The sequence below is a fragment of the Muntiacus reevesi genome, chromosome 17 (genome assembly GCF_963930625.1).
Source record: "Muntiacus reevesi chromosome 17, mMunRee1.1, whole genome shotgun sequence".
NCBI classification, from domain to species: Eukaryota; Metazoa; Chordata; class Mammalia; order Artiodactyla; family Cervidae; genus Muntiacus; species Muntiacus reevesi.
Genome location: NC_089265.1, coordinates 39,723,088 through 39,745,619, shown reverse-complemented (window position 1 = coordinate 39,745,619; position 22,532 = coordinate 39,723,088). Strand labels below are relative to the sequence as shown.

General features: G+C 41.3%; 1 protein-coding gene across 6 annotated transcripts in view; it reads left to right on the top strand.

The window, feature by feature from the left end:
- SMARCA2 (SWI/SNF related, matrix associated, actin dependent regulator of chromatin, subfamily a, member 2) overlaps nucleotides 1-22,532 on the top strand; it is a 175,759-nt gene that overhangs the window by 127,005 nt on the left and 26,222 nt on the right. For 5 of the 6 annotated variants that reach the window (XM_065908450.1, XM_065908451.1, XM_065908452.1 and 2 more), the window contains exon 28: nucleotides 19,357-19,574. In XM_065908450.1, the coding sequence (XP_065764522.1) occupies nucleotides 19,357-19,574 (218 nt within the window). Of the gene's footprint in view, nucleotides 1-16,256; nucleotides 16,275-17,499; nucleotides 17,596-19,356; nucleotides 19,575-22,532 lie in introns of those variants that run through there. The other variant, XM_065908454.1, reaches the window with a different exon arrangement.

Genomic DNA, 22,532 nt, shown 5'->3' with positions numbered 1-22,532 from the left:
TCGGTCAATGGTTTTGGGATAACTGGACAGCAAAAGAATAAAATAAGACCATTATCTTTCACTATACACAAAAATTAACTCCAAATGGATCAAGGACTTGAATGTAAGATCTGAAGCATTTAAACTCCTAGAAGAAAAAGAAGCATAGGCAGTAAGTTATTTGTCACATTGGTGACAAATTTTGTATCTGACTCCAAAAGAAAAGGCAACAAAAACAAAAATAAACAAAGTAAGAAGTTTCTGCACAGCAGAGGAAACCATCAAGAGAATGAAAAGACAACCTACTGAATAGGAGAGAATATTTGCAAGTTATATATCCATCAAGGATCAATACCAAATGAACAATCTAAATAGACATTTTTACAAAAAAGATATGCAGATGGCCAACAGACAGTAGCATCACTCATCATAAAGCAACTGCAAATCAAAACCACAAGATCAGTTCTACCTCTTAGAATGGCAGTTCTCAAAAAGCCAAGAACTAACAAGTGTTGGTGAGAATTTGGAGAAGAGGAGACCTTCCTGCTGGTGGGAATGTTAACTGGTACAACCACTATGGAAAACAGTATGGAGTTTCCTCAAGAAATTTAAGATAAAACTATGATATGATCCAGCAGTTCCACTTCTGGGTATTTATCCAAAGGAAACAAAATAACTATCTTGAAAAGATATATGCACCCCCATGTTTATTACAGTCTTACTTACAATAGACAAGATACAGGAACAACCTAAGTGTCCATCAGTGGATGAATGGACAAGGAAAATGTGGTATATATATGCAGTGGAATTCTATTCACCTCTAAAAAAGAAAACAGAAGTGTTGCCATTTTCAGTAACATGGATAGACCTTGAGGGGCTTATACTGAGTGAAATAAGTCAGAGAAAGACATACCATATGATTTCAAATTTATGTGGAATTTAAAAACAAAACAAATGAACAAACAAAACCAAAATCATAGAAACAAGAGAATACAGTGATGATTGTCAGAGAAGAGGATGGTTAGGGAGTAGGCAAAAATGGGTGAAGGGGTCAAGAGGTACAAACTCCCGGTTATAAAATAACTAAGTTGTGGCGATGGACTATACAGCATGGTGACTGTAGTTAGTGATATCACAGAGCACACTTGAAAGTTACCAAAAAGAGTAAATCCTAGAAGTTCACTTCGAGTGTGATAGATGGTAACGGGGAGGCTTCCCTGTTGGCTCAGTGGTAAAGAATCCACCTGCCAATGCAAGAGACACAGGTCGGATCCCTGAGTCAGGAAGGTCTCCTAGAGAAGGAGATGGCAACTCGATCCAGTATTCTTGCCTGGGAGATTCCATGGACAGAGGAGCCTAGGGGGCTACAGTCTATGGGGTCACAAAAAGCCGGACACAACTGAGCGACTTTTATTAAGATACTTATTTTTACCTGCCGTGAGTGGTCCATCTCTAGTTTCGGAGAGCAGGGGCTACTCTCTAGCTGTGGTGTGAGGCCTTCTCATTGCAGTGGCTTCTCTTGTTGCAGAGCACAGGCTCTAGGCTCTCAGGCTTCAGTAGTTGTAGCTTGCAGGTTCAGTAGTTGTGGCATATCGGCTTAGCTGCCCCAAGACATGTGGGGTCTTTCCCGAGACCAGGGATAGCATCAGTGTCCCTTGCATTGCAAGGCAGATTCTTAACCACTGGACCACCAGGGAAGCCCAGCATTTAGTATATATGTATTCTAATGTGGAACGTTGAATGTATTGCCTTAAAGATTTTGAAAATGCACATCAGTGCAAGTCTGTGGGAGTAGGGGGTTTGGTAAAAGATAGATATTAAATAAATCACCTCCCAATTCACAGCCCCTTGGCTCAGGCAGCATACCTCCTCCTGGCCTGTTATTTTGGCTGCTTCTTGAAAAGGTACAGGAGCTCAGGTCAGATCAGCAACAGAAGAGTCTCTTAAAGACCCTGGGAGGACTCACTGCTTGCAAATATCAAGACAAGCTCCTGGATGGGATATAAGACACACCTCATGAACGCCATTAACCCCACTGCTCCTCTAGAAAGGCCTCCTTTGTGGACTTCATTCTACCCAGTTTCTTGGTGGCTCAGAGGTAAAGAATCTGCCTGCAATGAAGGAGACCCAGATTCAATCCCTGGGTCGGGAAGATCCCCTGGAGAAGGGAATGGCTACCTACTGCAGTATTCTTGCCTGGAGAATGCCATGGTCAGAGGTACAGTCCATGGGGTCTCTAAAGAATCGGACATGACTGGGCGAATAACACTTTCACTTCCTCCCTAGCAGGAGACTCTGGGTGCTTTCTCTACCCTTCTTGTTGCCTTGTGGGCCAGGCCCCTCCCTTTCTCCTCCTTACCTGTTCACTTGAGTCATCCACATGGTTCTGCCTCTGAGCTAAGTAGGGGTGATTCATCACTAGTCCGGCTTAGAAGGTCCTTTCTGCCAATGGGGTTGAATATCTTATTTAAACCATTTAACTCCCAAAGCTGGATCGAGACAAAAGATTTTATAACTACCAATTAAAATAGAGGCAGTTTAAAGAGGAGGGCTGGAGCAGGGCAAACAAAAACCAAAAATCTTCATTTTGCCCCATTTATCTGGCTTAGTATAATTCACTGTATAATCCTGCAGCCTTTCCTTAAACAGTAATCTTTTAAGCCAGACCTTAGAATGCACTTCCTCGGTAAACCCTGTCATTTTGAGAGAGCAGAAGAGTAAACAATAAAGACTTAATTTTATTTCAGTAAGATTTTGGGGTCCCACTGATTGAGCAAGGCATCAATCTAAATGCTCTGGAAGGCTATTTTTGTTAAAATGACTTTTTAAAAACCTCCAAAAGCAATTTCAGACTGATAGGAGGTTTAGACTTTTTGTTCTTTTTTATTAGAATATAGTTACTTTACAATGTTGTTAGTTTCTTGCTGTAACAGCAAAGTGAGTCAGTCATATGTATACATATATCCCTCTTTTCTAAATCTCCTTCTAAATGGCACTTCCCTGATAGCTCAGTTGGTAGAGAATCTGCCTGCAATGCTGGAGACTCTGGTTCAATTCCTGGGTTGGGAAGATTCACTGGAGAAGGGATAGGCTACCCACTCCAGTATTCTTGGGCTTCCCTTGAAGCTCAGCTGGTAAAGAATCCGACCTGTGTTCGATCCCTGGGTTGGGAAGATCCTCTGGAGAAGGGAAAGGCTACCCACTCCAGTATTCTGGCCTGGAGAATTCCATGGACTACATAGTCCATGGGGTCACAAAGAGTCGGACACGAGTGAGCAGCTTTCACTTTCACTTTCCGATTTAGGTCACCACAGCACACTGAGTAGAATTCCCTGTGCTATGCAGTCAGTCCCCGTTACTTACCTGTTTTATACACATAGGGTATACATGTCGGTTCCAATCTCCCAATTCATCCTACCACTCCCTTCACCCCTTGGTAACTTATAAGTTTATTCGCTACATCTGTGCCTCTTTTTCAGCTTTGCAAATAAGTTCATCTCTACCGTTTTTCTAGATTCCATGATGTAAGTGAAATTATTCAATACTTGGTTTTCTCTTTGTAACTTACTTCACTCTGTATGATACCCTCTGGGTCCATCCACATCTCTGCAAATGATACTGTTTTGTTCCTCTTTCTGACTGAGTAATATTCCATTGCATATAAGTATCACAGCTTCTTTATCCACCTCTGTATCAATGGGCATTTAGGTTGCTTCCATGTCAGACATATTTTAAGACAAAGCCAAAACTCATACCAAGAAGATTTAAATAAATAGTGAATAAAAGTACCTGTAATACACTATGAAAGAACAGGGGAAAGAGAGGTCAAGTATAGTACTATGAATGAAATGGCAATCTGGCCATTTCTTAAAAGGCAAGCATGATTTGGTAGGAAAGAGGGATCAGGAGAAGCAGGGTGCCCATTTTAAGGGAAGCATGAAGAGTCACGGACATGTGACACGTGCTACTGTTGCCCTGTGTGTTGGGAGCAGAGAGTTTTTATAGGGATGCGAGTGGAGAAGAGAAACTAAGATGAGGCTCTGCATGACCAAAGGATTTGGGCTGTATTCTTTATCCTCTCCATAGAAAGAATGGGGAGTCTGAACCTTTCTGAAATCTGAGAATGAGTGATCTTTCCCTCCTTTTAGATTGAGAAAAGACAATCATTTTCATAATAAAGGATGAATTTAAAGGGTCCAAGAGAGAGGATGAGGGAAACCTCTAAGGGAGGCCATTATACTTGACCCTGTGAAGAGAAGACCAGACCAAAGGGAAGGAAACAACTGTCGATGAACTATTTTAGAGGTAATCTGTGGTGACTGACAGGACATAGATTATAATAAGGGAAATTGATCATTTTAAAGGTTTCTCTTCCAGATAACTGGGGATGGGGTGGGGGATGCTGCTGCCCTTCAATGAAGTAGAAGGACTCAGAAGAGAAATATTCACTCTGTCAGAAGAAAAGGATTTAACTGGGGATTTTTTGGTAGGATATTGGAAATCTTGATTGGTAAGGCCAGGCTGGAGGGAGAATTTTTGAAACTGAGAGCATTGAGGTCATACTTGAAGCCAGGGTCAATTTGGATCTCCATAGAATATTCTACATTCAAAATAGGGGACTGGATGTGTCACAGGTACCGGCCATCAGTAGTTAGGGGCTGCTCAGAAAGCACTCGACACATGGAGGCTTGTGAGTCTGCGTCCAGGCTGCCCAGCAGAAGGCACCCCACGTAGGAGCCTTCGCAGGTGTGTCTCACAGCCCCTCCAGGAGAGCACTTTGGAAATGCCCCAGAGGCAAGTCCTCCTAGGCTCGCCAAGAGACATCTTGCCTGTGGCTGATGAGCACATCAGACGTATTAATGATGCCTGCCATGTACTCAGAAGGGGCCACTGATCACACAGTTACACTGACTACATAGTTACAGTCACAACAGAAAAGAACAAAGAAGAAGCAGGCCTAAGAAAAACTTGGAGAATCTGTAGTCACGGGAAGGAAAATGTGGCCAAAAAAGGGAGGAAGTTCCAAAACTAGAGCGTTAAAGGACGGAAAGATTTTAAGTAAGGAGCAATGGAAGAGAAAGGAAACAAAACAGGTTTAGAGGTGATGAATAGAAATGGGATATAGGAGGCTTTGGGCAGGTTTTGAAAAATGTCAGTGTTTTGGTTGCTAAGGGAATTCATATGGTCAGGAAGGAGATGCATCAGTATTGATGACTCTAGAAGTTGATGCAAACAGGGAGGTGAGAAGTGGCATGAAGACTAGAGGGCGATGCAGGGAAGATAAGAGCCTGACACTAGAGTTGGTAACTTTGTACTTGATTGATATAGAAATATCTAAAACAAATGCACTTGAATTCAGTCATAGCATTGGTAAGCTGGTAGATGAACTGAGAGCAGTTTTCACAGGGAACTCTGTCTAGAAGTTGAGTTTGTGTTCAGTTGTTCTGTTCCCTGACTTTTCTCTCCCAATGCTAAGCTAGATTCTGTAGGGAAACTGAGAAAAATAAGGCACTGTCTCTGTAAGGAAAAAAAAAGAAAAAAACGTTTCACAGCTGGAGGAAAGCAGGGACAGTCATGGATGTAAGGATTTGTGAAAGACGCTTCAGTGGGGGGAGCATGAGAAATCACCAAGTGGGGAAGAAGCATAGCGTGCTCTGTGGAGCTCCCAAGCTTGATCCCGTGATTCTCACTGGGTTCACATACCAGGAGATCAGGCAGGTCAGAAGCGGGATGACCAGGTCATGGGCATCCCAACGCTCCAGGCAAGAAACTTGAATTGATTCACTGAGGAAAACTTAAGAATGCAAATAGGGCAATCCCGTGATGAAAGGGGTATGTAACATCTGACCAATCTGCCCATGATAACATCGGAAATACTCAGAATGGAGCTTTTACATCTTATTGCAGGGGAGAAGAGGACTGGATGACAAAAAAGAACAAGCAAGCTAATAGGCTTTGTGACCCCTATTCCAAAAAGAAAAATACAGCAGAAGCCCCCTTAACTGAAATAATCAGACCCAGTAGCCAGTCTGTCAATGAAAATACTAGTTAAGGTTAGAAAATGATACACATATCACTTGTATGTAGATGAAAGCTTCAAGGAAAAAAATAAGATATATCTGTTTGCCACAGTTTTGAGGGAAGGCTTGGGTTTCCTCTGAGTCTGCTTGCTAGATTACAGTAGTCTATCACAGTTTTGAGGGAAGGCTTGGGTTTCCTCTGAGTCTGCTTGCTAGATTACAGTAGTCTATCACAGTTTTGAGGGAAGGCTTGGGTTTCCTCTGAGTCTGCTTGCTAGATTACAGTAGTCTATCTTATATAAGTAACACCCGTTATGTATCACATGGGATTTCCAGTATTGCTGTTTTTGGAGTGAGAATCTTTGGGGGGAAAAAAAACCTTTAGCTTTATTGCAGTATAATTGACAAAACTATAAGATATAAAGTATACATTGTGGTTATTTGATAGATATATACATCATGAAAGTATTCCTCTGTCTGATTAACTAACCCACCCATGAGGGAGAATCCTGACGCTAACAAAGCGCAGTGAAGGCAGGTCCTTTCCAAATTATAGGAGTCTAGCCTTTGCCAGCTTCAACAGTATTTTGTTTTTAAGCAACTCATCTTTTATGGAATCTTTGGTTATGCTCACTGTTTTGTAGAAGTAAGAACCCTATTTCTTTTCACAACTGTTTGTTTGTGTTAAGTCGCTTCAGCTGTTTTAGACTCTTTGCGACTCTATGACCTCTAGTCCTCCAGGCTCCTCTGTCCATGGGATTCTCCAGGCAAGACTGCTGGAGTAGGTTGCCATGCTTTCCTCCAGGGGATCTTCCCCAACCCAGGGATCAAAACCTGGGTCTCTTAAGTCTCCTGCATTGGCAGGCAGGTTCTTTACTACCTGGGAAGCCCACTTTTATGTAGTTCCAATAGCAAGCATAACTAGCATCGAAATGTTGGGCGACACAGCTGAGTGTTGGTACAGAGTGAGGTGAAGAGAGCAGAAGGCCGGTGCTGTGGGCAGGGTCTTAGGTGGAGGTCCATTAGGAGAACATGCTGGCTGCCTTCAGGTTTACTCAGGGGTGCATCTCATAAGATTTTCCCTAGATGCTCTGTTTCTGGGATACATTGTAGGCATCGTCATCTATAAAAGAATGCCACGGCCCATTGAAGCCTGTCCCAGTGTTTGTCTGCCCCATGCCAATTGCTGAGGCTGTCTTGGTTGACGGGATCTCCGATTCTGCCTGTGTTCATTTCAGCTGGGGATTCCCAGCAAAACAGCTAGACCTGGCTTAAGGTACCACAGAGCTATGGAAATCAAGCAAGACCAGAGAAGTGCTAAGTGTGTTTTCTAGTAAAACCTGGTCATAGTCCTGTTTGTTTGTGCTTTAAAAACTAGAGATTCATTGTAAAATTTATTGCATTGCAAATTGCACTTGCAACATATGTATATTGCTTAGCTAATAGGGACTCAAAATTCTGTTTAGAATTTTTAGCTTTATTGACTTAGTATTAAATAAAACAGGATAGTCAAATTTGACAAATAATTTTATGTATACTTAGGAGTACCATATAGATACAACCTGAGTAAATCTAAATCTGAAATTATTGTACATTTCCCAGTTGGCTTCTCAACTTTAACTGGAACGAGATATTACTCTCCTGACATTCTGTGTGTGTGTGTGTGTGTGTATATGCGTGTGTATGTGTATGTGTGTTCATACGCGTCTATCTATGTAACCTAACCAGATGCTTGTGTGCATTATGTTTATGGAATTTCAGTCTCCTTGGGACAGGCTATTGTTTCTCCTTTACACAGTAAACTCTTTGCATCTTATGTTTCCTGTTTGTTCATTGTTTATAGTAATAGCATCTCAAGTGCACGTGCTACCTCATGACCTCATTCAGCTTCAGCTCTCTCACCAGTGTGGATATGCTCTTTCACATTTGTAGTTCAAGTTCTTAAGAGAAGTATACCCCAGCCAGTCAGTCTCACTTGGGCTTATGCAGAGACCCTGAGGCCAGGCCCTGCACAAGCCTAAAGACAGGCAATCCCGAGAACAGGGGCCCATCCTCAGACCCACGGGGTGAGACCAGGGCAGGGAGAAGTTGCCTGATTTGGAACGTAGATCCAGGCAGGATGAGCTGAGCGCAGGACATGCAAGCAGTCTTTGCTCTGCCCCATTGCATTACTTACAAATTTTCATTATCATGATAGAGCTAAAAAAGTCACTCCCTCTAATAAGAGATTCTAGTTATCGTATGTGTTAGTTTGCCAGGGCTACCAAACAAAATAGCACATACCGAGCAGCTTAAACAACAAAAATTGGTTTTCTTATTGTTCTGGAGGCAGGAAGTCTGAGATGAGATCAAGGTATTGGCAGTGTCCTGTGTCTGTGTCCTAATCCTCTCCTCTTAGGAGGACACCAGTCATATTGGATAAGCACCCACCCTAGTGACCTCATTTTACCATAATTTACCTCTTCAAAGGACCCATCTCCAAATATAGTCACGTTCTAAAGTACTCAGGGTTAGGACTCCCAACATAAGAATTTTGCCTGTGACAGTTCAGTCCATAACAACATGGTGTACTAACTGTGTAAATTATAAGCTTTGCTGCTAACTCTTCAGTCCTCAAATCACAGCATAAATAAGAGAAGCTTATTAGGATCAGTGACCAGTCTCATCACTTCTTCCAAAGTGTGTTGGTGATTGGTCACTGAGGCATATGCCAGTTTAGCCCATTTACAGACAGCAAAGCATGTTGCTGTGGCACCTCCTTGTCGCCTAGGAGTAAACCCGGACAACATGCTACAAAAATAATGAGAGGAAATCAGCCACCAAATATGAAAGTGGAGCAAAGAGACAAAAAAGTAACAACACAGGAAGTGAAATTGGATGCATTTAGAAGATTTGAAAAGGACACATGTCAAAGCGAAGATTGGAGTCCTGCCTGAAACTGCAATACAAACCGTATTGAAAAGGTCCAGTAAATATATAACACAAGCTAAAGTCACCTCAGTGTATTTTAAATTTGCACCAGGAACATGAATTTGAGTGTTTACTTTGGATTGAAGACTATTTAAAAAAAAATCAATCAATTTGCCTAGTGTTCAGGCCAAAGTGTTGAATTTAGTTGTATTGAAAGAAAATGATAATAACAAGGAGACTGGAAGACAACATTTTACTGCTCATAAAGGCTGGTTCCATCATTTCAGGACTGGGCATGAGTTGATTATTGTTGAGTGGGCTTGGTGGCACGACCAGGGTCCCAAAGGTTAGTTAAGACAGGAAGTTATGATGATCACAAGTGTTTACTGTTGATGAGACAGATCTTTTTTGGAAGACAACCTTATCAGGAGCTTAAATGAAGAAAGTTGTAGGCTCACACAGGGGCCTTTGGAGTCGACTCTAGATAGTCAGCCAGGGAGACTTAGTTAAGGCAAGCTTAATGACGTGATGAAGAAAATGGTCGTGACGGAAAGGACGAAGATGTCCCAGAGGAAGTGACAGTAACAAACAAACAAACAAAAACACATTAAAGGAACGTGGAGAGAATTCACAACATTGAAAGGGCAAAGGATAAAATGTTGAAAGCTGATTCTTGGCAATTTGTCAAGGCTTAGAAAAGGCTCTTGGTCTGTATCCTAAGCTATTTGATGAAAATAAAAAGAAGGCAAGTGCTATCCAAATGTTCTTGATAGATTTCTCTCTTTTTTTTTTTTTTTTTACCATTTTAATGCTATATTTCTCATGTTTTAAATTAGTGTACTAAATACTCGTTTTACTATGTTTTTCATTCCCCTGTACATGCATAACCCACAATGAGTTTTTAGTGCTTTGACATAAATTTGTCAGTGTCACGGAATGATCATAATTTTCCCACTGATTATCAGAATGACTTTGTTCAGCTTCAGCTTGTATAGCCATTTTTATGGTCCCTCACATCCATGTGGAGCAAGGACAGTATATGTGCGTGTATGTCCATCTGTGTGCCATGTATGTGAGCACACATGTGCATGTGTGTTTCTGTCTTTGCTGAAGTCTTCCCAAGATGCACTGTGCAATGTTCTTGACTGTATTATTCACCTAAACCTAGGCATAATTTCGCCCCTTCTTGGTGGCTCGGATTTGCCTGATAGCTCAGTTGGTAAAGAATCTGCTTGCGGCCAGCGCGAGCCTCCGGATCCCGCGCACGGTGGTTGGCGAGGCTTGCGCTGGAGTAGAAATAGCGCCGGTTCCCGCCTTAACGGTAGTGGCGCGAGCCTAAAATGGGAGGGCGCTGTAAAATTAAAAAAAAAAAAAAAAAAAGAATTTGCTTGCCATGCAGGAGACCTGGATTCGATCCCTGGGTTGGGAAGATCCCCTGGAGAAAGGAACAGCTACCCACTCCAGTATTCTGGCCTGGAGAATTCCATGGTCTGTATAGTCCATGGGGTTGCAAAGAGTCGGACATGACTGAGCAACTTTCACTTTCACTTTGGTGGCTCAGAGACCTCCTTTGTGCTGTGAAGTAGAGTAACCTCCCAATGTGGGTATGGCTTATGCAGTCAAACTTCCAGAGTTTACACCCTGTGAGTCTGTGACTCACTTAATTTTTTAATTGAAGTGTAGTTGATGTACAATCTTACATTAATTTTGGGTGCATAGCGTAGTGATTTAGTATTTTTACAGATTGTAGTCCATTAAAAGTTATTACAGGATAATGGCTGTGGTTCCCTTTGCTATGCAGTGTATGCTTGTTGCTCACCTATTTTATACAGAGTAGTTTGTATCTCTTAATCCAGTACGGTATGCTTCATCTCTGCATGCCTGAGTTTCCTCACCTATAAAATGAGGAGGATAACAGGACCTAAGGGGGTTGTTGTGAGGATTAAATGAGCAAATGTGTATGAAGCATGAAGTACCTGGCAACAGGGTGAACAGCATGCAAACTGCTGCTCCCGCCGTCCGTGGTGATGGTAGCAGTAGCAGTAGAAGGATTCATAATGCCGTGTGTCTTCAGGTTTATTGAAATTGATGCTCTTTCCTTCCTCTAAGAAGTGGCCTCAAATCACTGTGCTCTTGATTTCTCATGGTGTTTTACTTTTGTGGTTTCCTGGCTTGGAACTTGACTCTTGGTGGCCTTCTTAGCATCTGCCCTAAGCAGAACAAGTGTCCTGTTCTGACCCTTGCCCCCATTTGAATTCCTTTGAATTTGATGCTTTAACCGTGGTGGGTTTACAGACAGAGAACTGGTCTTGTGCTGGTGGCCTGTAAGCCTTGCAGACCATCTGTCACAGGAAAACCCAGAAGAGCATTGATTATTTGACCCCAGGACCTGCACTTCACCATTTGTCATCATCTCCAAATGAGGTTACACCCCTAATCATTCGGTTTTACCTGTCTGTCTCAGAAGCATTACATTATTCTTTGTAAGCATGGAAATTGTACCGCAATTCTTTCTGCCTGTCATCATCTTTTTTTTAATATCATGAGAACCTCCAAGTACACAGGTGGTCCAGGTCCCCGGAGGAGCTCTGCTATGGAAAGAAGCAGGTGGAGTTTTGGCTGTTAGCTGTTGATAGTGACTGGTGAATGGCCTTGGGGCAAGAGAGCCAATGGGCATTTCTTTAATTCTCCACTGTTGCTCTAAGCTTCTTTGACAGGCTCCCAAGTTCTCTCTGGGGCTCTGAGGTTGATTCCACCAAGGGAGCTGTAGTGTAGCATGTGCCTGACAAAGGTGTTCATGCACTGTGTTTATAATGTGGCAGGATTGATGGCGCCAGAAGTTTGGGGGACTACCCTCCCCTGCATCTCAGCCATTCTCTGAATAGAGCATTATGTTTAATACTGCTGATCTTGAAGCTTAAATAACTTTTATGGGGTTTCCCTGGTGGCTCAGACAGTAAAGAATCTGCCTGCAATGTGGGAGATGTGGGTTTGATCCCTGGGTTGGGAAGATCCCCTGGAGAAGGGAATGGCTACCCACTCCAGTATTCTTGCCTGGAGAATCCCATGCTTATAATTTTAATAATCCATATATTTTTTTTCCTCTTCTAACCTCAAATTTCTTTCCCCTGAAATAGGTACTAATTTACTTTGTCTCACTGTATAAAGGGTGGCTCCCCGCCCCCCCCCGCCCCCCGCCAGGTGTCCTTCTGTGGTGTCTCTTGTGCAATCAGAGAGGAAAGAAAGAGCCTTGGATCATTGTTGCGAATGTGATCTAAAGTTGTCAAACAAGAAATTGAAAAGCTCTCAGTACCAGAAATTCAGTTAAACTGAGGCTCCATCTGCTTTCCCTGAGTGGCCAACATTGTCCATCTCATTCCCTGACTTAGGGAGAGCAGGCAACTCAGCTGGCCTCTGATTTGCCTCACAGATGAGTGAATTAAGAAATGGGGGTCTAGGAAACTGTAATCAGTTAATTGAACCCCCATCACTTCATGGCAAGTAGATGGGGAAACAGTGGAATCAGTGGCTGACTTTATTTTTCTGGGCTCCAAAATCACTGCCAGATGGTGCTTGCAGCCATGAAATTAAAAGATGCTTACTCCTTGGAAGGAAAGTTATGACCAACCTAGACAGCATATTAAAAAGCAGAGACATTACTTTGCCAACAAAGGTCCGTCTAGTCAAGGCTATGGTTTTTCCAGTGGTCATGTATGGATGTGAGAGTTGGTCTATAAAGAAAACTGAGCGCCGGAGAATTGATGCTTTTGAACTGTGGTGTTGGAGAAGACTCTTGAGAGTCCCTTGGCCTATAAGGAGATCCAACCAGTCCATCCTAAAGGAGATCAGTCCTGGGTGTTCATTGGAAGGACTGATGTTGAAGCTGAAACTCTAATACTTTGGCCACCTGATGAGAAGAGCTGACTCATTGGAAAAGACCCTGATGCTGGGAGGGATTGGGGGCAGGAGGAGAAGGGGACGACAGAGGATGAGATGGTTGGATGGCATCACTGACTCAGTGCACATGGGTTTGGGTGGACTCCAGGAGTTGGTGATGGACAGGGAGGCCTGGTGTGCTGCGGTTCGTGGGGTCGCAAAGAGTCAGACATGAGTGAGCAACTGAACTGAACTGAACTGAATTGAACCCCAGAGGGAAAAAATTTGTTTTAAAACTATGCTAAAATTCTTAGCCTTCAGATTAACTTGTTTCATTTCTTGAGTGTTTGAGGCATTTGATAACAGTGGTACAGTTTGTGAACAGGAATTTCCTTACATCATGGATGTTTCCTTAATGACACTGAATGAGTGAATAATTGAGGATTTCTGAAAAGGCTTCTCTAGTCATTGGCCAGGACAAGACCAAACGTGCTTCTTGTTGAAATATTGTAAAGTCTGAGCTTGGAAGAAAAGCTTGCAAGATTTCACAGCATTATGTGTTGAGGTGTAAGGAACACGTATGAACCTGCAGTTGGGGATTTTTTCTTAACATTGAATTTGTTTTCTTTTACAGGGACTTCTTTTTATTGGGATAAAAAACATATAACTTAAAATGTATAATTTTAACCACTCTTCATATATTCTTTTATACTTCAGTACATTATTGTGCACCTACCACTGTTCTCTGCTCTAGAAAATTTTTTCATCATCTTAGACTGAAATTCTGTACTCACGAATCAGTCACTTCTCACACCCCTAATCTGTTTGACCCCTGAGGACCACTGCTGTCCTTTTTCATGTACATGGAATTGTACAATATTTGTCTTTTTGTGTCTTGCTTATTTTACCTTTGGAAATTTGATTTTATGCATACTGACCTAACAAGATGGCTTGTAGCGGGGGTGGTAATTGTTGACCTCAAAAATAAAAGTTATTTTATCAGCAAAAATGAGCTTGTTTGGGAATAGCATAGAATTGTGTTTCAGGACAACCAAGCTGTAACAAAAATCATAGACAAGTCCAACAAACACAGGAGAGGAGTGTCCTTTAATGGATAAAAAGGAAGGAGCTGGGGAGGGTTGTTTGGAGAAGAGTTTGGAGTGATAATGGTTTCTCAGCAGCTGGGTTGCTGGGGTAGTAGATGTCTTATAGGAGATGCAGTGTACAGTTGACCCCAGGCAATGTGGGGGTTAGGAGTGCCGACTCTCTGCAGTCAGAAATCTGTGTGTAACTTAGAGTGGGCCCCCCACTGTTGCAGGTCCTCTGCACCCAACTTGGGATTAAACCAACTGCAGATCATGTAGTGATGTAATACTTACTATTGATAAAAGTCGGTGTGTAAGTGGATTCACACAGTTCAAACCTGTGTTGTGCAAGGGTCAACCAAATATCTGTTCCAGTCGGGTCCTGTAACTGGTGAATCTGTCCTGTTACGATTCTTCTCAGGGTCTGAATCTGATAGTTCTTCCTGTGATAAACATGCAGTGGGGCTTTGTGAGAGCTCCCCCTTTTGGCCTCCTGACTCCATTTTCATGAGGCTTCCCTTTATTAATTTTCATATGATAATCAAAAACAATTGTCCAGTTTCTGCCATGGATCTGAAATTCTGTATCCAAAATTGCTATAGTCTTTATGAAACTGAGTGACTGAAACGATTGTGGCATTTTGAGCAAGAGCTCCATGTTCAATTTTTGTTGTTGTTAAATATTCCTATTATAAAAATGTTTCTTACACATTGATATCTTGAATTGTCTTTAAAATGCCACTTTTTGGTTGTAGTTGCTGCTCCTATTCCCCTGGTTGTCTGGGGGACCATTACCTGTATTATTTGCTTCCAGGTCTTAGCAGGGCTTGAGGGAGGTTTAGTCTCCCTGAATATTGGAATGAAGTTTAGTGGTCTGCAGGAAGCACTGGAATTGACATGTAATTGGTACCAATCCTCTGTCTTTACTGCTTAGCCCTCAGTTCTGTAACCCTCACCCCCACCTCCAGCAGCATCTGAGGGCCTTCTGGAATCCAATTACAGTCCTAAGGGAGAAGGACCCCCAGAGTATAAATAGGGGGTAAAGAGAAGAAACACAGAGAGAGAGACCTTGTCGGGGGCAGATATTTACATACCAGATATCTGAATTTAGAATACGGAATTTCCTGTTTCATATCCAAAAAGATCATCCATGCATTGTCTAGCACTGCTTTCGAATTGCTCCATTCAGTGTTTCTTAAGGTGGTCTGTTCCACTGTAAGGGCTGTGCCACACAGCTTGGTGTGTTTGGAGATGCTGAGTGGAAAAGACACACACAGGGGAAAGCGTGCGCCCAGAGTTGGCTCCTGGCTTTTGTTTGCTTGTCCCTGTTTACCTATTCATAGTCAGGGATCCCTTCTGCCGCCGCCGCCGGGTATTGTGGAGTAACATATAACGGCACCTCGCTGTACCCTGGGGCTGAGAAGAGTCAGGATAAATGCGCACTTTCTGGACTGTTCATCTTTCACTAGGACATAGTGTGTGTTGGGATGACAGAGGGGGGCATGGCTGGACCCACGTGTGGCTTGTTCCCGGGTCTGCCATGTGCTCCGTAAGCTGCAAACTGTTTCCTTTAAAACAGTTAATCCTGTGCTGCCGACCGTCTCCACGGACTGTCTCCTGCCTTTTATGTTCAGAACCTACACACACCCCTTCCCCCCAACCTTCTCTTGCATATTATGATCAGAACCTGCACACACACATAGGTGCGCGCGCACACACACACACACACACACACACACACACACACATTGTCTCCTGCATTTTTTGATCAGAACCTACATACATACAAACACACACACACCAACCTTATCCTGCGTTTTATGATCAGAACCTACATACATACACACACTGCTTTCTTAACTAACTGAGGAAAGAGCCACTCTGTATCTTATCCTTGAATATCCTGTGTCATGATCATGTATTCTTTAAAAAAAAAATTTTTTTTTAACTGAAAGAGAAAGAGAAAAAAGGGGGTGGGGGGAAGAAGGTTGCCATCCAGCGGAGGAAGGAGTAATTCCCAGCTTCATTCAGGAAAAAAAACACAGGCTGAAATATGCTTAACTATTTTAACTTGGCTGGGGATTTTTATCACCAGAGGGGTTTTTTTCTTTCTTAGCGACTCCAGGAGCCAAATGGGTGCCGTGTGCCTTTAAGGGAAGAAGTGCCTCAGCAAACTTCGCTGTAGTTGTGTCTCACCGTTTGGGTAGGGAAGGAAAGCGTTAATTTCTTATTTGTACACTTTTTTTCCCCGACTTCCTTCCTATTCACTTCATTAAATCTAGAGGCAGTTCAGCATGGGAGCCGTCTGTATGTTGAATTAGGGCTCGCACTCTTGCGCAACACGTCACCAGTCGGAAACTGGGGGTTTGCTTCTGTGATTTATTTCAATATTGTGCTGGTAAAAGGTTGGGAAGGGAATTCTTTGTGGGGTAGTTCTTGAGCATTGTGTAGCAAGTTTTGTGTGTGTCTCACTAGCCCCTAGCCCTGAGCAGTGTCAGTGAAGCCAGTTGAATAAATAATTTTTTTTTTAAAGAGGAGAACAGTTTTAAATTTTCCATGAATAATTTTACTTTCAGGCAGGAGTAATCTTACTCCCCTCTCTTAAGAGCGAAAAGCACTGGGAAATATTTAGTGAATTGATTTCCATTAGAAAAAGACCCTTAGAAATCCCTGAACATAAAGAACTGCATATGGATGTGTTTGGGGTCTTTGGGGAGGAGGGAAAATGTTTTGTAGTTCTCTGCATTCCTGCATAAAACCTTAATTTAAGGGGAATAATGGTCAGTACTTTGTGTGTTTCCTTGTGATTCCAAACCCTAAATTTAATAAGAATCTGCACGTATTAGCAATTGTAATAAAAATGGTCTCACTGGTTCTTTTTGCAGTTTAATTTGTTTTCGCTTCTTAGCTACTCCCAGATTTAGAGATTGAGAAGTCCAAATATCACAGGCTTATGCTTTGTTCCATTCTTGCAAAATTAAGGGAGGGGTAAGAGTAGAAATATCCTTTACACAACTTCCCCCCTCTCCATTTATCCCCCAGAATAGAAAAACAATGAAAAATTTTACAGCATGAAACTGAAAGTGAAGTGTCACAGTTGTTTGGGATTTTCTTTAAAAAGAATAATGTATTGTATTAAAATACTTGAACTTGAGAACATGCACATTGCTTTTACTTACATGCATTTAATGAAAGAATTCTTTTATCAAAAAAAAAAAAAATCATCTTAGACTGCTCCAAAACCACGCAGCCTATTTTCTTAAAGCACTAAAATAAGCTTTAAAATACAAAAAAAAAAGCATACATGGTTTTTATTTTTTTTAATAAATTTGAATATTAATTTGTTTTCTTATTGGCTTAATTGTTCAAATGTGAGTAAGAATGAGAAACCACCTGAGCTAAAAATCTCTAATTCTGCTGCCTGGAATAATCAGGGGGAAAAAAAATATGATAAGTAGTTGTCAATATTAAAACAGGCTGAAGGAGGAAGGCTTCGGGCCTTGTAGTAGGTAGAATGAAACAGCAGATTTGAGTCTCCACAATCCTTTCAGTATTAAATTTTCAGTAAAATAAAATTACTTGTATATGAAAACATAGCCTTTCCCCAGCTCTCTTTTTTTTCCTGATCAGCTGATGAAGAGACTAGCAGCTCGCTGCTTTGCTGGCTTGTTAATTTTATCCCCACTAACTGTGATTTCCGATAGCCGGCCTGCTGATAGTGGTAAGGTAAATATCCTTTTTCGTTGCCGTCTTGAAGATTCAGTAGAACTACATCCCAGGCATGTGTAGGTGTGTAACACATCAAAAGCCGGTGTTCTCCGTATTTCTGTGTGTAACTGGGTGCTTGAGGAGAGCAATACCATTAACTGTTGACAGCCTTGCATGCTGTATTTATTATTAGCATGTTCAGCCTCCAAGATTTGCGGGACAAATTTCCTTTTCTTAATCTTCGCTTTAGCTGCAGTGTGTTTAGCTGTATAGTGGGTGTCCTGCTTTTAGTCAAATGAATATTAATGAAATAACGTGGAGCTTTTTTTTTTTCTTCCTTCTTTTTTCTTTTTCCTCATAACTCATCAGACCTTGCCTCCTTCATAGTGGTTATCTGAACACTGTAGGATCGTGATGGAAATTGTCTTTTGATTATTAAGGCCTGGGCTCAGGCTGTCCCTTTAGGATTCTGTCTGTGTGCATGTTGCTTCTCTGGGTTTGCACATTGGAAGATGCATAGAAAGCCTATTTTTTTCTTTTTTAAATCCCACTGGCATTTTTACCATGCCAGGTTGTTTTGTGTTCTGCACCAGGTTTTGTTCACAAAACCTTTCTTTTTCAGAAGGCATTGTACATAAGTGAAAGAAATTATGTCTGAGCTGTAATCACTCTTTATATTGATTGTTATACTCACATGATCATAAATATTAGCCATGTTTGGTGCTGTGGAGAAATGAAGGTAATTGCCTTATGATTAGAGCTCTTTTCAGCTACGAGAAAGGATTGATTAGCATTTGCATACTGGAGGCAATATTGAGAGGCAGGAGGAACAAATAACAACATCAGTTATTTTGTGTGAGAAACCAATCTTGATATGAAATTTAAAGGTCTTTTTAAAAATTTTCCTTTCCATGGTCAAATTTTCTCTTATCTATTGCTGTTTTTTTCTTTGCAGTTTTTCCTTTCCCTTTATTTTCCTTAAGTTTTGAGATTAACCAGGAGGGGAAAAAAAAGTTTAAACTTCTGGGTCTGTCACATGGATCTTTTAGCCCTTTATGAACAGGTTTCTTCTTATACCTGGTTGTTTTTATAGCTATTTTATTATCTCTCTGCACTAGTGCTGCTGGCTCTGGTTTAAAGCAAGCGTTTGCAGGTAATTGGAAAAAAGTGTTTTCTGTTTGTGAGTGTGTGTGTTCTTTATCGGATGATTTAAGTGCGTTTACCCAGGAATGTGGCTTTGTACTTCCCGTTTCCTTGTTTACTAATTGCTATGTTAGAAGAAAATCTGGATGGAATTTTGACTTATGTTGTGAATCATGAATAAATTGATGTAAAACCTCAAAGAAGAGAAGGTCAAAGCTTATATGAATGTAAGGATGCAATCTTAGGGAAATTTTTTCCTCATTCACCCCTTGTTTCGGTTTACCTTTGACTCTCTACAGAAATAAGACAATAAAGGTCTTTTTCCTACATCGAGCTGAAATGTCATTTGGTTTTAGTTATCTTCAAACACTTAAATGTATAAATCTCTTCATATTTGTCACATTCTTTGCTATTAGTGTTTTGGGCCTTCACGTATTTTGATCAGGAAATAAGACTTGGGTTAAAGATACATTTATCCAATATGGTAGTTTTCTATTTTTCTTCTTACTTCATTGATTACTGCTAATTTCTGCTTTGTTTGTTTGTTTCATTTTATTCTAATTATCTAATGTGTTTTTTTTTTTCTTTTTGGTATTCTCTTGTCTTGAATTTTTCTCCTTCATTTCCAATTAACAGGCCATTGAAGACGGCAATTTGGAAGAAATGGAAGAGGAAGTCCGGCTTAAGAAGCGAAAAAGACGAAGAAATGTGGATAAGGATCCTGCAAAAGAAGATGTGGAGAAGGCCAAGAAGAGGAGAGGTCGCCCTCCAGCTGAGAAGCTGTCACCAAATCCCCCTAAACTGACGAAGCAGATGAATGCTATCATTGACACTGTGATAAACTACAAAGACAGGTGAGCACCTCGGGCCCTCACCTCTGTCGTCTTCACCAAGACCACACGTGCTGCAAACTGCAGAGCGTGATCTGTTAGGATGTACACTGGGTTCTAAGGCCCTTTCTACCTCCTGTTTTGTGGTTTTTGCTCCAGAGGTATCAGTAAACTTGGATGCAGTTTAGAGAGGCTACACTTGATATTTTGTATGATGTTTTACCAGGTATTATGTAAGATATTTGGAAATAGGAGTTTAGATGACAAAATTAAAAAAACAAAACCAAACCCTAAATGATTTCCAAGATACCATCATTTATATGGAAGGATTGGAAAGAGAGTGAAATTATACCTTTGGCTTGAATTGTTGGAGGGGAGAAAAAGTTTTAGCATATTTAAGGTAAATATTCACGTTAAGACTTGGTTTTAAACCAAACCGATGTGTCCATCAAAATACCATTTCTTCTTTCCTTCCAAGACACTTAAATTTCTGAGCACTTGTTCAAGCCATCTCCTTCTTCCTAATAACCATACCTAAAGAGAATGGTTTTCCAGCAACTTTATCTCTTTTTCATGGAACTTTTGAATGTGAACTTTGAGAAATCTGTTCCAGACACTACCTCCAGGCCATTTTTAAACAATAAACAATTATTTGAAAACCAAAGTAAAGATGTTTGGGGGTGTCAGGCAGCTGTGTGTAGTTGATAAATTAGGCTACATTTTGGTTAGTTGATTTGGTTTCTATTCAGTAATCATGTGATACAGTTTTAATAGGAAGATCACCTCTCATTTCAGTGGAAAAAACTGATGAGAAAAAACACATTTTATGTCTCTAGGTTTCATAGTGGCATGAATCAATTTTTAGTTACCAGAAACCTTTGACATTAACTCTGTTGCTCTGTATGCCTGGAATTGTTTACCACAAATAACTTAAGCTGTGCTTTTAGTCTTTCACTGTAACTTTAGCACATGTTTTTGTAAGAGGAAGAGAACCTCATCATAAAGATTAAGTAGAACAAGCAAGAAATTTTCAGCCATGGGGTTTTATTAACAGAGCCTTACAGAAAATATAGACTCAGAAAATGGTGAAAGGGGAATAGGAGCAAATGTGTGTGAAAAGAGTCTGAATTTCTTGGTCCTCTTTACCTCCCAGGTGTCTTGGGTTCCCTCCTGCTTACTATTTTCACTATTTTCCTTTTTTTTTTTTTTTTTTCTTTTTTAAGTCATTTCCTTTGAGAATTCTAAAGGGGCCACAAAGGACAGCCCCATTACATCACGTCTGGATAAGATGTTCATTGACACAGGGGAGTGTCAGTAATCTAGGAAAGGAAGTTTGGCCACGAGATCATTCTTTGCCCAGGTGAACACGCAGACATGTGAACCAAGCATCAGTCAGTCGTTCTCTCTGTGAAGTCTCTGTTCCTTCTTGGCTATCCTGGTAGATTGGCAGGAGGCAGAAATAGTTTCCAGGAAGTCAGTTTGTACACTTACACCTTATTTATTAGCTCCTGGCATAGAGAGAAATAAGTAGAGGGTATCACTCTGCATATACCTCTAACTTTTTGCCTTTGTCTCTGGAGAGAGACACGTCTGTGGCTTTGACCAGGTGTGCCTTGATGTTTAACAGGCATTATGTTCATTACCTGCTGAGTGAGCCTAGGTCTGCTGGAACACTGAGAAGAGCCAAGAAAGTCCTTGGAGGTTTAGAAAGTCCTTTTATTCCAGGTGATGTCTGTCTCCTCCTTTAACGATATAAAAGAGGTCACCACCCGCTGAACCACATACTGCCAACAGATTGTTTTGTTTCAAATTTCTTTTTCTCTTTTTTTTTTTTTTTTTAAAGCTAACACATAAATCTAGCAAGAATTCTTATAAAATGTCAGGGTTCCCCCACCCCACCAACATCACCACCTTTTTTGAAAAACCTTCAAGTCTGGCAGCAGCACTGTCCCTAGCCTCCTCTAAGGTAACCGTCGGAGTAGAGAAGCGGCCATCATCCCCACTCCCCCGTGGGTGTCCCTCTCTATGTGGCCACCATCCCCATCGGCCGCTATCATCCCTCCAGTATGGAGTGTCAGTTGTCATTTATCATTGTATTTTTCGCACCTGGCTCATTTCACTCCTTTAGATCACCTGCCAGCTCCATAACCTTTCGGGTTTGTGATTTCCTGATGGACAAGGCCATAGGCTGACGACTTTCCCAAAAACCACCCCCAAATAGAGAGTCAGATGAAGTTCTGTCCCTTAAGCCTCAGCTAAGCATCACACAGTAGTTTCTCTGGTCTTGGCTTACCTACCTGCATTCCAATCCGAACTCCACTATTTACTGCCTGTGGGGCAGCTGGGCAACTGACTTAACCTCCCTGACCCTCAGTTTCCTCGTCCACAGAGTGGAATGATTACCGTACCTGCCTCTAGAAGTGTTAGGAGGATCTGATGAGTTAATATAGCTCTTTGAACAGTTTAATTATTAATAATCAGCCTTTCAGACTATTTATAGCAAATCAGGTGGGTGAGCGGAGCTCTGAGCACCATAAAGAAAATGTCCCTGCTCATACGGTTTTCATACTGTTATTTCCAAAACCAGAAACATGCAGATTCACTGGGACTGATGATGGAGCATGACTTTGGTTATACTACAGAGAGAGGATATTTAAATATTTCAACATGCAGGCATTGAATCCTTTGTTTTTTTCCTCTTTCATTGGTTTTATTTATTTTACTTTTCCTTAAAGTACCAATTCTATTAGCACCCACATTTAGGTATGTTCTGGGAAGTACATTCTACATGTTTCATATATATTTTGTGTTAGTCATCCTCTAGAAAAAAAGGCTTACTCTATGTTTTTTATGTCTCTTACCAAATTTGGCACTCAAGTAGGAGTCACTCAAATTAGGAGTGCCTTTAATTAGATACATCATATTTTTGGTTTTAGAAAATGCTGCCGAGAAATGTACTTCTCCATGTGTTGAGATTTTTGC